Here is a 16,341-nt window from a genome sequence, read left to right as displayed (position 1 = left end):
GTTATATAACTTGTAATTTGGTTTCTATTTAAAATAACACTAATAAGGAAGGAAGCAATATGCTCCATATATTGAATGGTAGGAATATCACAGAATTCTCTTTTACTCCTCTCAACAAATACACAATGTTTTTTAAACCTCTCTTTACAGTAAGGAATTGAGGATTAAAAATTGCTTCTAATATTGCAAAGCTAGTAATTGACAAAGCTATAAAACTGAAACACTTTCTAACAAATGCCAAAGCCTAAAAATAAACTTTGAATGGCAGTTTTTTAAAAAATGATGTAGGGATGGAGAAACCTCCATATTTAAGAATCTGAAGTCATGTAGCAGGGCAATTTGTTTTCCTTTTCAAGACCTGTTTGACTAAGAGAATATATGGTAACACCTACTAATATTTCAATGAAAAAAAATTAAAAAGAAATTGCAAGGAAAATAAAATCAAGAATCATTAATTTAATGGATAGAATTCATAGGTGGGTTAGGAAAATGAACTAATTTTGTGTTAGACTTTGCTTAACAATTGCATTGTTCTCTGCCCAAAGATGAAGTAAACATGGAGAATGAAGTAACTGTCTCAGGGATATATCCTGGACCTCTGTGCAGACAAGAGAGGACTGTTCTCCTACTTGAGTGCTCAGTGGCACTGTTTTGGCCTCTAAGTTGTCAGGAGGATGCCTGCCTTCTGTCTTGCACCTGTGACTACAATTTCTGTCCAGATGAGACAGAAGAACTGATTCAAGCGGTGATGACACCAAATTCTGAATAATCTGTAGTGATAAAGTGTAGTGAAGAGAGCATTTAGCAAGTGCAGTGACTGGATAATTCAGGGTCCATACTCCACTGTATTTTAATGAAACTGTTTATTGCATGAATCTTATACTTCCTCTGTACAAGTAAACACACACACACACACACACACACACACACACACACACACACACACACACATTATTTTTTTCCCCTGTCCCTGAAAAAGTTGACCAAACTTTTCTGGTTCCAAAGTGTGGAGCAGCTAGTATGATTTTAAGTATGCAAAGTTTGCCTCAGATTGCATATGAATTTCTCACAGCACTGAAACAACAGCTTGTATTTGCTAACGAGAAACAGATGTTGTAATGAAAAACTAAGGTGACAAGAAACCTGTTCAATGTAGAGAGAAAGCTTGAATTCCTAATCCACTTCAAATTCATCAGCTGTTGGTATTTTGCGTAGATGAAATATCAATACCCCTTTAGGACTTCTTGCTGTTTTAGTACCAGAATCTCAATCTTGTATAAAAACTTGGTGAGAGGAAAGATAAGTTTAAAAATGAGCTAGAATAATGCACATAGCATCTGTTCTTAGTCAATTTGTAAGCTTCTGTAGTACAAATATCACCATGCTCATTTTAGAAATAGAAGCAGAAAATATGTATAAATTACTCTTAGAATCTACGAAGATGGTATAAATTAGTATTAGAATGTTTATTGGAGCTCAGGAAGTACATTATTGCCATATGAAATTTTCTATGTCACTCTTCAGCATACAGAAGTGTCCTACTATATTGAATAGGTTATTGTTTATACTATCAGTTTTAAACTAATATTTCTCTTAAATACCTGTGGATACAGTATATCCTGTTTACATGATCCTTGCATCTAAAAGCATATTGTCTCCACCTGCTCGCTGTGGACCCTCACCCCCAGGGGTCCCTGTGTCTTCTCCTTTATTTCAGAGTCCCCAGGGCAGCATCTCACACATGTCTAGGAAGTAGACACTTCCTGGGAACTCCTTGGCTACAGAGGCACAGGCACTACTATTGCTACTGGAGTTTCTTGTGAGAAACTCCTCCACTTGGCATAGCTGGCTTTTGAAGTGGGCCATTGTGCCTCACCTACTTATTAAAGTGCTGTGATTGTGGAATGGGGTAGAAATGCAAGCAGGAGAAGACGGATCCTCTTCCCAGTTCTGTTGCACAGGTTGCCATGGGAGCACTGAAGTAGACTGTCTTAGGCTCCATTTCACAGACTTTTATGCGATCTCTTTCACTGAGATTTAAAACCAGTTAAGTTCTTAGACAAGGAAGGGAGTTATGCATGATTTATGTCTCTCTCCATCCTGTCCCTTTTATATCTGAACTTGTCCCTCTTGTGAGCATGTGATCATACAAAGATATTTGATGGGCGTGCTTAACCTCTCCAAGTGGAATCCACCTAAGAGCTTCTGTCCAGTCAGAATACATAGTTGTGACTTAATCAATTGACTGAAAGACTTGTAACATCAGCGTCACCTGGGAGTTTGTGCAAAACAGAAACTCAGGGCCCCACTTCATATCTACTGAATTAGAATCTGCATTTTCACAAGTTTCTCCAGTGATTTGCTTGCACTGTTAAGTATAAGGAATATATTTAGAGCATGGTATTCATAATGGTCTTGTTTGCTTTATGAATGAAACCACAGTGTTTGGGTCATCCCCACCTGGAAATTACGTACTTGTTCCTGCTAATGGTAATAGAAATCAGCAAAATATATCACTGTTAAGGGGAAATGTTTAAAGTCATCAATACAACTGATGTAACATAACTACTTAACAAAACTAATACCAAGACTTTAGTTTTTTAGTTAAAAGACTAAAATACCTAAACAAATTGCAAACATCTGCAAATAAATGGAGTTTTTTAAAGTCACAGAAAATTTGGTGATTAAGAATATTGATGTTCATTCCAAAATTTGAAAACAGAGGAATCATCTCAGGCATTTGGCAAAGGACAGAAAGGAAATATGAGCTCTGGACAGTCAAAATGAACCCACCTCAATTGTGTGTATATTCTCAATGTGAATCTTGGAATTTGATATTAAAGAGTTAGACATCATGAACACTGTTTATGAAAAAATCATAGTAAAAAGTATTTTAGTAAATATCTGCCGCGTACCAAAACCCAGAGTTCTCTCTGAGTTCATAAGCTAACAAGAAAGCAAATATCCACTCCCAGATAAAATGTAAATGATATAGTAGACTCACAATTGAAGTGACATGGGACAGGACACAAGAGGATGATTGCACTCTATCCTGATAACTAGGGGAAGTCTCATTGAAAGGCAACTTTCATACAATTTTTCTGGTCTCAGCTTATTTCTATTTTTACCTGAGTGCTCTCATGGCTAGTTTCAAAGTTGTTATGGTTAATTATTGAAAATACTGAGTATTTATAATTCTCAAATTTATGTTTTTTATTTTCTTTCCCTGGCATTTTATACTCATATTTCCAACTACTTGCTCTACATTTATGCTTGAATGTCCTCTCAAAAACTAAGCTCATCAAATTTCTCATCCTGACTTCTTGGTCCTGAGAAATAATTCACTCAAATGCCAAAGTTAGAAACCCGACCATAAATGACACACCTTCTCTTCATTTCATTTTTAAATTAAATTCTTATCAAATTTAGCCAGTTGGAATTACTCCATTCCTTCCTAACAATCACCTCTCAAACACTGTACTTAAGACAGGTTTGGTACAGTATATTTGATACTGTTCACAAGCCTTTACCATTTCTATATCAGGCTTAGTTGCAATTGGCTATTTTCCTCTGCCTCCTCTATTCAACCAAAGCTCCTTGAATACTGGAGTATCTTGTTAATGTTTTCATCTTCTATTTGGCACAGAGACTTACACATAATATGTATACAACAGGTGCTTTTCTTTTGAGTAATTTGTTGACATGAAATGGCATGTAGTTTGGGACATTTTGAACCAAATTTTGAGGCACTGATGTCTTTGTGTTAAAGAACATACTTGTGAAAATTGTATGATTAATTGAATTGATCTGTGTGCTTATTATTTCATAACATAATAAAAAAATTTAAACCATCTAATGCTAGTGAAAGGAAGTATAGGTATCCCACTAACAGTAATTAGATAAGGTGAAAATGTTTCCATGAATCAAAATCTAATAGAATCTAGCTTCATTAGGATGTTGCTGGATTTAAGCAAGTTGACTTTGAAATTGTTGAAAGAACAAAATTAGTTATGCTTATCAGATAGATGTATGATATGCTGCAAATATATTGTCTGAAAGTGTGTCTCAAGGAGAAGATGGGAATAATGTTTCTAGGAATAGGACAACCAGGGATAAAGAAGTTGTGCAGTACCTTGATTTACATATATGGAATGGGATCCATCTCCTTGGAATCCCATTTACATGGTAACTTTATTCTACGAATCTCAAAGGCAGAACACATTTTCATACATGATAAAGTAGATGGTTGGCAGTGTGACAGCTTATTTAGAATTAGCATAATTTTAGAAAATGTGAGACAGACTGACTATACCACTTCCTGATGGATATATGAGTGGAGTATAGAACATTATTTTTACCAATTTGATTGAATATTGTATTCTAAATATTTCTATAAAAATAGCTTGGATGAAAATTTCAGGGCAATATATTGCCATTTTGGCAATATAACTACATCAGCTCTGTAAGCAGTTCTGCAGCTTAAATGTATTTGGTATCTTTATACCTAAAATATTAAAAATCATCCTCTAAAAATATGTATTTCTTTATATTTTTGTCATTAACTTGTACTCATTGTTTAATACTCAAGTATTGAACTAAGGAATGTTTTAACTCAGGCCAGTCATGGACAGTAAAAAAACTCAAAATATTTAGCTGTTGAAAGCAATGGTTATTCAGTAACTCTGAAAAATAAAATCTCTTCTTTTGGCAGAAATTGTCCTTTGACAACATGAAGTATCATTTTTTTTCCCCTCAAAGCCTTCTAAATGGTAAAGTTTAGCTGGATGAATGTCTCTAGTATCTATAACCAGGAGAAAAAAAGAAAAAAAATGTGTTTTTCTCTGAAGGCTAGTAAAAAGTCTTTAGAAAACTGGTTTAGATTGGATTTGAACAGATCTTTTTTTCTTACACTGCACAAAGCCTTTAATTCGTGACCATATCTTCAGGTGGGATCAGCCTACAGCAGATTCAGTTCCAATACAGGGGTTACAAGTCTTCAGTTGTAAAGCAGAAAGCAAAAGAGAGCTTTACATTTGATATTGCAGTCATCTCCATTTGTTAAGGTATTCTCAGCATCAGTTAATCCCATCCAACAGAGGTGAGGAAGCTGAAGTGTGGGGCTGGTTTAAATTAAGGATAAAGATACCTCTTTTCGGTGACGTATCTCTTTTTGGTGACATATTTATTGATATATATTTACTTTATCATGCAGTGCAATTAAACTTGTTCACTGAGCCTAAAGCAAATTCTCAGTGAACTCTCTAATAGCTGGGGATTGGATTGGACACTCAGGTAAACATTTTGTTACCCTGATGAAACTGTTTTTTTAAGATCACTTTGTAAAAGTTTCCTCTGATCTTTCTTGTGCCTGCCACATGGTCTCCTTCCCTGTCATTTTTCCCTTTGCATATTAGAGCCTAATGAAAATGAAATTGTCTGGCTCCCAATCAGCCTGAGCATATTTCATTATTCACACTTCCCCTTACATAGCTGACTTCTATTGATACTTCAAACTAAAATCAATGCCATCTTCTTCAGGAAGGCATTCCTAACCAGCTGGTCTAACTAGGTGAGCTTGGCTTTCTCTGCCACCTGAAAGCTCTCTGGATGGATCTTTCTGTCAATGTGGGCCACGTTAATGTGTCTCCTCCTTGACTCAGATACACTTCAGAACAGACACAGGACCACTACTTCTCTCTCTTTTCTGATTCTGAGGATTGAACCCAGGGATGCTCTGCCACTGAGCTATATCCCTAGTCCTTTTTATTTTTATTTTTTTTTTATTTTGAGACAGGGTTTCACTAAGTTGCTGAGGCTGGTGTTGAATTTGTAGTCCCCCTGCCATGGTCTTCCAGTCTCTGGGATTATAAGCCTATACCACTTTGCCTATTTCTGGATGACTAATTTTTAAACCCTCAGTGCAATCTATTGTCCAGTAATTATTGAGTAATTAAGTAATTACTCATGGAGTGCATCAGTGAATATAACAGCTTTTTTTTTTTCTTTCTGTGACTTTCAGTTTACTGGAGAAATATACAAATGTTTTAAAAACAATATGACAATGTAAAATAAAGTGGCATACTTTTGATTTGTGATCAGGGGAATCTTTGGGAAAAGGAAATGAAACCTGAGACCTAATAGATGAGTAAAGTTACTTAATCAAGGCTTGGGGATAGAGGAGTGTTTCAAGCAGAAGAAAGCACTGTATGAAGATCTTGTGAATAAAGCTGTGTCATGATTTTTTAAATGCTCACAGTACTTTACTGAGGAGTAATGTATACCTAGTAAAATGCACCAATCTGAAGTAGTTTATACCGTCTTAATGCAGTTTGAAATTTTTACATTCGTATACATTTATATTACCCCATCCAGAGGAAGATAGAGAACATTTTTATCTCCCCTCAAGTTTTTCTTGAGAAAATTCCACCCTAGGGGATAACCACTATTTGGACATCTATCACTCTATCACTCTGTGGGATGCTTTCAGACAACTGAAAGACACTCAGTGTAACAGATACAGGGAGTAGTATGGTAGGAGAAGGAGTGAGAATGCAGTGCTGGGCAGATGGCAGATCATGAAGAGCCTTGATGTGGACTTCGAACTAAGTGAAAAGAGTAACTGTTGGAGATCTGAGGGAGAAGTGGACATAACTGCATTAATGTGTTAACAACTGTACTAACCAAAATGGTTGAAAGTGGAGGTAAAAGAACCAGTTAGGAAATTAATGCAATGTTCCAGTGGAAAGATAACGATAATGGGCCCAGGAATAGCAAGTAGATGGAGAAAAATCAATGAGTTTAAGATGTAGTTTAAAGCTTACAGATACTCAAAAAGCATTTTTTGAAATGAACTATACTATTTTAGGAAAGAATATCACTTAGAAATCATAGTTACACTGCAACAGTTAATGTTGCTAAAGGGTATAGAGATATTCCCCCCTCAATTTAAATGCTATGTATTATTTTTATAGTGATAAAATGTATTCTTAACTAATTTATCTCACTTTTTTACTCATAAAATGAATATTGCTTGAAATTTTACATAATACCCAGCCTAGTATTTGCCTTTTGTTTGGGAAAAAAAAATTCTGTCCTTTTCTTACGTATAATTACAATGAGTTTAAACCTATTACCAAACATAGAATTTTATGTACATATTTATTTACAGCCTCAAAATATGACTCATTTTGCTGGCAAAAAAAATGTATAGAGAAGAAATATTCCAAAGAAATATGATTTTGAACACTTCTACTGTTAAATTAGGGCTGAATTACTTAAGCAAATTAATTCTATGATAAAAATCTTGATGACATTTAATTATTTCTTAGTGAATTTCCTATCATTTGCCCAAAATATGTTTTATTTGTTTGGATTTCAACCAAGGTAAATTCTCCAAATAGTCAGTTCTTCTTTGTTTTCACATTTTGAAAAGCTGAAGCTTGTGTCAGTGTCTTTATTTAAAGGGAAAAGCAGAATTAGAAGGCGGTGAGGTTACTGTACTGGGTTTCCTAGCATGCAGTAACAGAATACAACAAAGCTGACTTAAAACAATAGAAATTTATTGTTTCATGGGGTGGTTTACAACACTGGAAATTTATTGTCTCATAGTTCTGAAGGCCAGAAGCTCAATATCAAGGAATGTCCGTGCTCCCTCTGGGAGCCTGGGAAGCATCCTTTCTTCTCTTCTCAGCTTCTGGTGGTGTGCCAGGACCATCCTGGGTGTGCCTTGCTTCTGGATGTATGGCTCCAACCCTGTCTTTACCTGGTGCTCTCTCTCTGCCTGGTCTCCTCATAGTACTTCCTTTTATAATGACATCAGAGTTATTCAGTTGGAGGCCCTCTCCATTCCAGTATGACCTTCTCTTCACTTCACTAATTAAACAACAACTTCATTTCCAAAAACAATCCGAACAAGGAGGGGTTAGAATTTCACTATAGTTTTGGGGGTGAGGATACAATTCAATTCGTAGACGTCACCAAACTGATAAAAGTGAAATCTTCTGCCAGTGAAGAATCCCAAACTCTCTATCATATGTGGAAAAATAATTAGTGAAGTTATGGAAATCTTGTGTGTGTGTGTGTGTGTGTGTGTGTGGTGTGTGTGTGTGGTGTGTGTGTGTGTGTGGTGTGTGTGTGTGTGTGCCCTCGCACATTCACTCACGCTTGTGCTCTATTCTACAGACCTGGGATAGCTCTTATTCTTGGAGTCACAGAGAACAATGCAAATTATGCTTTACATTTCCTGCCTACTTCATTCCTTTTTTTTTTTTTTTTGGCATGCAAAATCATTAGAATTTTCTTAGAGCATGGTATGCATTTCTGTTCATAATATCAGCACCCTATTTCTCATCCCCTTTGTCTAATGTGATTTAATACAGGACAAATAAAAAGGAATTCCTCTAATTCCTCTAGATGGCTTTTGTTTTTACTTTCTGGATAAGATGGGTTGTCAAATACCAAAGTGCCTAACAATTTGGTTTATGGTGGATTTTAACTGCTTCTTTTTTCACTTGGGAAAATGCATCATTTGTACTGAATTTTATTTTAGACAGGTGATCTGAATAATTCAGTTACTCTAGTTCTGAATTTCCTCAGTAACCTGCTTTTTTTTTTTTTTCCACTCAATACTTTCAATAGTACTGGACAGACATTTAATGCACATCCACTGAACAGAAAGCACAAGGAAACAGAGGTGAACTATAATCCCTACAGTCAGAAGGGCTCTCCTAAAATAGCCAAATCAAAGACTATTTTTCCTGATCACTCTTCTAATAACTTGCACACTGGGTTATGATATGTTCAAGTTTAGAAATGAGTTAAACTAAGATGATGATAAATGTATCATGGTTTGTAAAATTTATTCGTGTACTCTACTGTGCTTTTTTATGTTTTTGTTTCAGCTGAAAGAGACATCAATGTCTACTGTGGAGTGCAGACTATCACGATGAAGATTAATTTTTGCACAGTACTTTTCTCGGGGTATTCTGAAACGGATCTGGCACTGAATGGAAGGCATGGGGATTCCCACTGCCGGGGGTTCGTCAACAACAACACCTTTCCAGCAGTGGTCATTTTCATCATCAATCTCAGCACCTTGGAGGGCTGTGGAAACAACTTAGTGGTAAGATTAGTGTGACACTGTGTGCTAGGTCTAGGGTCATAAATTAAAAAAAAAAACTCACCATTTCATGAAATAATCAGAAGCCTAGTCTATCTTCCAAGAAAAAATTGTGATAAAACTGGACACATCATTTTCTTTTAACTTTGAAGCTTGCATTCCCAAGTATACAATTCTCCCTTTTATTATAGTTATGTTTATGGGGCATTGAGGGTCTGAGGTCAGCTGTGCCTCTTTGAACATCATTCTTTGGAGTGAATGACAACCATGGGCATTTCTCTAAAGTTTTTCATTAGCTCTGTGCTTCATGGAAGTATATGGTCATGCAATGTTGCAGTGAGTTTGGCTGTGAACCACTTGGCCTATTGCTGGAGTGACCTTGTTCTGAATGATTAAAGATAAAATGAGGAATTTGAACTCTTCTTTTACTCTTCACTTTCATGTTCACCAGTGCTTTATGCAAGAGGGCTGCCAGTGTTGCTAATGTGAAGTTCTTTCTTGTGTGGGACTATCCTTAGCATTTCAAAATGTTTAGCATAGGCCCGTGCATTCTTACATGGAATGTTACTAGCATTCTTCTCAATCATTTTGCAATTCAAAAGAGTGCTTTGAGATTTTCCATACCAAATGAGGACTAGCAGTCTACACCATTCATTTATTTATTCACTTGTTGAACCAAAAATAGAATTGAATAAGGAATTATCTTTCCAGAGAATGAAAATTAGTTGAAGTGAATGTATTGTGATGGGGGTATTAGTCACACTGAAATTAGGTTTGTACTATTTTTTTTTACTTTTCTTGTTTAGATCATTGGTAAATCCTACCAAAGACAGAAACTGGGATGTAATGTGCATGACCACTTTGCCCACTAAAAAAGGAGGCCTTGGCTTTTACTCTTCACAATTATTGTTTGGGATTAAAAGGGAAACCTTGGTTATTCTGAGGGTATGGTTTCTAAGATTTGGTGGGAGCTGGAAGACAGGGAATTTAATTGAATCTCTTTCTTTATCTTTTCCCAAAGGGCAGTTAGAATATTGTGCCCAGGACGGCTTCCAAGCCTGCAGGTTGGGTATTGTTGACTCTTTTTATTAAAAACGTTTATTCATCTCTCTGAGTTGTGTGCAGAGAGGTTATGAAGTGGGCCTAAGGGAGAGAGAAGCAGGTTGATTATTGCATGTCTTGTCTCCTTGTGGAGGGAGGGAGCCCATGTGGAGACGTGGAGACAGCAGCACTCCCCTCCTCTGACCACCCTCCAAAGCCTTTTCTAAGAATTCAAGTCACCTTGTCCAGCTGCCTAGAAAATAATCCAGGAGAAAAGCCAGGAAAACTGTTTCTTTCTGGGTGTGCTTTCACATTGTTTTTAAGAGCTGAAGAATTCTGATATAAAAATTACTCTGTGTGTATGTGTTTGCAGACAGAATAGGTATACTTAGTGATCTAGGCTAACAGTGGGAAGAGAGGAAGTTTTGCTTATTTTTCATTTTTCATCTTAGATGTCACCGGCTTTGGAGTCTGTTCCAAAGGCACTCTTCCATGAGAAAAATTAAGTAGACTAGTAAATCACTGGATTAGAACAAAAATCTTTTCATTCACAAGCATTTTTGCCCCATAGATGAATTAGCTAGATGATTGCCTCAGATTTCCCACGTGCTGTAAGGTTCACACGTGAAGTTTATCTAACCTATTGCTGGAAATTAAGTATTGCAGGTATCAGTTAGAACTGGTGAAAATACTTCTTAAGTGCCCTATTGTATTTGTCATGGTGGGAAAAGAAACTATATCTAAAGTTCTCTGGTCTGAGGAAAATCAGAAATATTGATTATTCCTAAATTGCTGGTTCTTTGATTTTAGTAGGATTCTATAATCAAAAGAAGGTTGAGCAGTCCCAAGAAAATACACACAGAGAAAATATCTTCCTCTAACTACTGGAGTTCATTAACTCTTTCCCCAGAAGGGAATCAGAATCTCCGTGAACCACAGAGGAAGAATGCTGGGAAGAGTAATCCTCAGAAAATTTGGGACTTTTATTATGGGTTCAGAAATTATTTGTGAGGCCCACAGTGCTGGTGCTGGTTTGAAAATGTGAAAGTGAACAGGACCCAGATAGTCCTGCTCACAGAGAGCTCTGGGGATGTGGAAGGGTTCTGCCCAGTGATCAGGATGCTCAGGTGCTGTACCTGCTGCTGTGATAGAAATAAACCCTATAGGTGGGGGAGTCAGGGGCAGAGGATGTTAACCTGGGAAGATGAGATCCTGTGGAGTAAGGTATAGCACGGCCAAGTGGGGATTGGAGAGGCAGCACAAGGCCTGTCCACAAAGGCCAGAGCAACAAGAGCTTGGGACAGGTGAAATATTGCTAAGAGTGGGAGCCTGCAGACAGGATACTAATGTGGAAACAGGGTACAGTTAATAGGGAGGACCATTCACACTATGCCAGAATGTCTTTTATTTACTCATTTTAACTTTCTGGATATATAATCTTTTTCCTCTCTCATTAATAAAATATGAGTAAAGTGTCTGGCAAATATGAAGGTTTCATTTAGTTAAAAGATGTTTAATCACTTATAAATAGCATTATGTTGTATAATTTAAAAACCACAGCATGTTACAGTTGAACCAGAAGCTAGAAATGATTTCATCTAATGTTTCATCTGCATATCAAGTGCCTACATTTATATATAACCATTGAATCACTGAACTTGGTCTTCCTTTCTCACAGGTGTCCACAATTCCTGGTGTCAGTGCTTATGGAAATGCAACTTCAGTACAAATAGGAAATATTTCAGGATATATTGATACTCCAGACCCACCAACAATCATCAGCTACCTACCTGGACTTCTTTACAAATTTAGCTGTAGCTATCCACTGGAATACCTGGTTAATAATACCCAGCTTGCTTCGTGAGTTCATGTTTTATTCTTGCTTTCTCATATTATCCTTGTGTTTGGGTCATTTCTTATTTTTGAAAGACTTTTATAGTTAGCAGGATTTGTTGAGAATAGCCAAACTCAAACGACGTAATGAAAGCCATATTAAGTCTGATATCCATCCACTGATCTGTCTGCCTGTCTTATATTTTCCTTGTTCCAGTTGCCTAAGAGCCAGGGTTACTTGAATAGTTCTGACGGCTCTGTGGTGCCTCCAATATGTAAGGCATTTGGTTACCACATTATTGGTCCTACCTGTCCTTCTGCTGTACGCTCTCACTCTTGGGTTGTGCTGCTCCAGATGACAGAGTCTTCATGACTTTTACAGAGGTGCACAGGCACCTGCAATTTTCCAGGAATGTGGCATGACCTACAGACAAAGAAAAAATAATTAAGAAAAAAAAAATTACTGATGTAGAAGGAAGCATCTCACACTCAGTCCTCCAACCCTCACACAGAACACATTCCTCAGCTTTACTATCCACAGAAATCCATTCATTTATTCAATCAATATTTATTATACATCTAGCTATTTGCTGATGCAGTGTTCTAGCCATGAACAAGGTCAAGCAAAATTCCTGATCTCAGAAACTTCTAATCAAATTGATAAAAGTGTATTTGTATCAGATTCAAGTTCTATGAAATAGTTGTTTTTTCTTTTTCTTTTTTATTTTTGCAAAAAGTCTCATATACATAATGCAAAATATAAAAGATCAGTTTATAAATAGAAAAGATCATAAAGGACAATCTTTCCTTTACTTGGTCCTCTTTGCTTTTTGATTATCTTTTGATGATTTAAATGGTACACCTACTCCAGGCCTACTTAAAAGTATGTCAGACTTACTCTAAGAGTTTCATTGCCTGAAATCTAGCATTCAGGTTTATAACTAAAACTTCTAATTTAAAATCCTACCATTGCTTTCCCTCTTCTAAATCTGTTTTAGGTCCTCAGCTGCTATTTCTGTGAGAGAGAACAATGGAACATTTGTCAGCACTTTGAACCTGCTCCTTTATAACGTAAGTTGATGGGTGAAGGATGTTATTTTGCTTTTCATTGTTTTGAGGAGCCATTTATGTGAATGGCTTTTATATAAAAATCTACTGAAAGTCATATTAACCCTATTATATTTTGGTAACATTTGCCCACCTTTACCTCTATTTTCATATATCTTAGTCATAAAGGTACAGTACAAATTCCATTACATTTTCTAAACATTGATAAATGATTCAAATTTTATATCATGAATGTGATTCTGTAATAGTTTATCCAAGTGTCTTTCTACATTTCTTTGTATATTTTTATTTATGTGTATACCCGTGTGTATAGCCATGGTCAGGGTCAAGATTTGGGGAACAATATTTTTGTGATACAGATGTATGGAAAGTCTGAATGATACTTCTCTTGGAGACATACTTGGTGATGAATGTGTTAATATTTTCAATATGGGTTTTGGTGATGACAGTTCTGTCACATTTGAAATAATTTGGATTGACGACACAGCATTGTCTAAACTTTTGTCATGTAAGTATCGATAGTGGCAGCAAAATGTGAAAAATACATGGATTTCTATTTATAACTGTAACATTAATCCCCCAAATGATATTTTCATGTTGATTAAAAATTTTTATTCATACATTTTAAATGCCTGATTTAAATATCAATTTTTCAATCTATCAACCAACATTTTTGTAAATTATGAATCTGATTTTTGCATTATTATTCATGTCATCATGGCACTGAGTTATAATTCATGCAACTGATTTAAAAGTCAGTGCTTTATACTTTGAATATAATGAGCTATAAATATTGTAGTAGGACATTTTCCAAAGGCATTTAAAAAAATCGTGTTTATAAGTTTGTATTCTGACACCACAGAGTTCTAAACAACAAATTAAAATGTGTTGGAATGAAGATTGCCTTTCTGTCATTTCTAAACTTTCCTCTGCAAAGAGAAGCTGCCAAGTTACTTGGTTCTATAATACTCAGTAAACATGTGCCCATATTCAATCCTGATATGGCCAGATATTTATTACTGTAGTGAGCAATATTTATGTAAATAACCTTAAATTGGAACATTTCTATTGATTTATAAGTGTATTCTCTGAGGTAGAATTGAGGTAACTGGTTTGGATTCAATATTATTCATTATAATTGAGATCAAGATGAGAATTCACAGTCTTTTAAAAAGTGGAACTTACATCCACATGGCATTTAATGATATCCTTATATTCTGTGAAATTAAACTATCCTTTTACTAGAATAGCAGAATATCCAAATGTAGGAGTGTGGCTTCGAGGATAAGTTTATTAGAAATGGCATTGTAGCCCTATTGCTAACATGACATCAATTCAGAGTTCGTGGAATCTTGATGCTAATTAGAAGGCTATCATTCAATAATAACCTTCGTATTTTAAGTTTACGGTAAGAGGAAACCATTTTTTTAAATTTCAGATTATAAATGAAATAGGTGGTGCCAAAATTCTCATTTTAATCAGTTTGCAATAAATTATTATTATTAATGGTTGAATTTAAAAAATAACTTAAACTTTAAGTTTTTACTAATTAGGTATTGAATAAAATTCAATAATTTCCAACAAACTAATTTAATTTTTTTTAATTAATGGATTTTTAAAAAAGTAATTTTAGTCTTATGTAAATTTGTCCTTACACATAATTTTCTCTTTTGCTTATGTCTTGTGTTAGTGTGAAATATATTACAATTAATGAACCAGTGGTGATGCATTATTGTTACTTAAAACCATAGTTTACATTTAATTTACTCTTCCTGTTATATGTCATATGGATTTTGTCAGTCATATAATGACATGTTCATTATTGCTGCTATCCTACAGAAGAGTTCCTCTGCCCCAAACTAGTTTTTTTTTTTTAACAGAGTACCATAATAGTATTTTGCCATGTTGGAAGACATTAAAATATTAGCAATTCACAATAGAGAAAAATTATAATTTTACTAATTTATTCCAAACCATATTTATTATTTCTTTGGAAAATAGCATTTAGTTATTTACCCTCAAGAATGATGAAAAGTTATAAGTATAATATATAGTTCCTCGTTTATCTGGATTTATTTGGGAATGAAATGTTCTATATGAATACATTTTTTTTCAAAAGCAAAGCATACAAAGTATTGTTAACTTAATTTAAAAAATTCAACTATGTTGCTTTTATCCCAGCCTTCTAAAGACAGTAAGCTTATATTTTTCTTTCTTTGTTAACTTTGAAATTTTATAGTGAACATTAAAAGAGTTCTTTTGCTGCAAAACAGCAATAAATTTAGAATTACTAAATTTGGGGAAAACAATTATTCTGTAACTGGAATGATTTGGCTGTTAAAATTTTGAGGTTTTCATTTTTGCATTTTACAATTTTCTGTTTTTTGATTTTCAAATTATAGATGCCACTTCTTAATGTCTAATTTACTGCTTTAATCTATTAAAGATTGGGAAGTGATATAAATAAACTCCCTAGGGTTGGTCTAAAATAAAGGTAAATAAGTTAAAATAGGCCTTTTGATAAGTAATCACTAAGAACTTTGGTGCAGAAACTCTATGGCATGTATTTTGAACAACTCGGAGAGTGTGTTGGTCTGTTTTCTGGTTTTCAATTAAATTTCAAATTGCCAGGTAAGTGAGTTGAGGAAAATGTAAGATTACCATAGGTTTAAGATCTACCAACCCAAAAGAAAGGGCTTAAATCAAAGCAGGTATAATTTAAATAAACTAAGCATTAGCCTCTTTATAATCTAAAATAATGGAACACTAATTTGGATAAACTGAACATTGGCCATTGAATATTAAACAAACTGAATTAAGCCACTGACAATTGGATGTAATTTAAACACAATGGACATTAGCTATTAAACTATGGAAACCAAAAAAAAAAAAAAAGATTTATGTATGGAAATCAACTTGTTACCTGAACATGGTTTAAGAGAACTTCTGCTAAGAATCAGAATTAAATGAATCCTTTTTGGAGGTGGTTGTATTGATTTACCTGTTCTTTTTTTCTGTAACACTGTTTTAAGTGGTAAATGTGCTATTGTTGGGAAGCTAATGATACATTATTTATTACTTCATTATTAGGATTCAACCTACAGTCAGCAATTAATTATCCCAAGTATAGGATTACCTTTGAAAACCAAAGTATTTGCAGCTGTTCAAGCCACTAATCTGGATGGAAGGTATTTTCAAACTTGTCTTTTGTTGGCTAAAACATGTAAGTCTCCTGAGTCATAAAGTTAGCTTATTCATTTTTAAATTCAATTTAAACACTA

The 16,341-nt window shown here is 34.9% G+C and overlaps 1 protein-coding gene across 1 annotated transcript in view; it reads left to right on the top strand.

The window, feature by feature from the left end:
* The window catches only part of Zpld1 (zona pellucida like domain containing 1), a 56,914-nt gene that overhangs the window by 23,769 nt on the left and 16,804 nt on the right, over nt 1-16,341 (top strand). The window contains exons 3-6 of the mRNA XM_078044310.1: nt 8,901-9,121; nt 11,838-12,019; nt 12,991-13,063; nt 16,151-16,248. Of these exons, the coding sequence (XP_077900436.1) occupies nt 8,901-9,121; nt 11,838-12,019; nt 12,991-13,063; nt 16,151-16,248 (574 nt within the window). The remainder of the gene's footprint in view (nt 1-8,900; nt 9,122-11,837; nt 12,020-12,990; nt 13,064-16,150; nt 16,249-16,341) is intronic.

Source organism: Ictidomys tridecemlineatus, chromosome 3 (genome assembly GCF_052094955.1).
Source record: "Ictidomys tridecemlineatus isolate mIctTri1 chromosome 3, mIctTri1.hap1, whole genome shotgun sequence".
NCBI lineage: Eukaryota > Metazoa > Chordata > Mammalia > Rodentia > Sciuridae > Ictidomys > Ictidomys tridecemlineatus.
The sequence above is the reverse complement of the archived record's forward strand: the minus strand, read 5'-3'. Positions and strand labels throughout refer to the sequence as shown.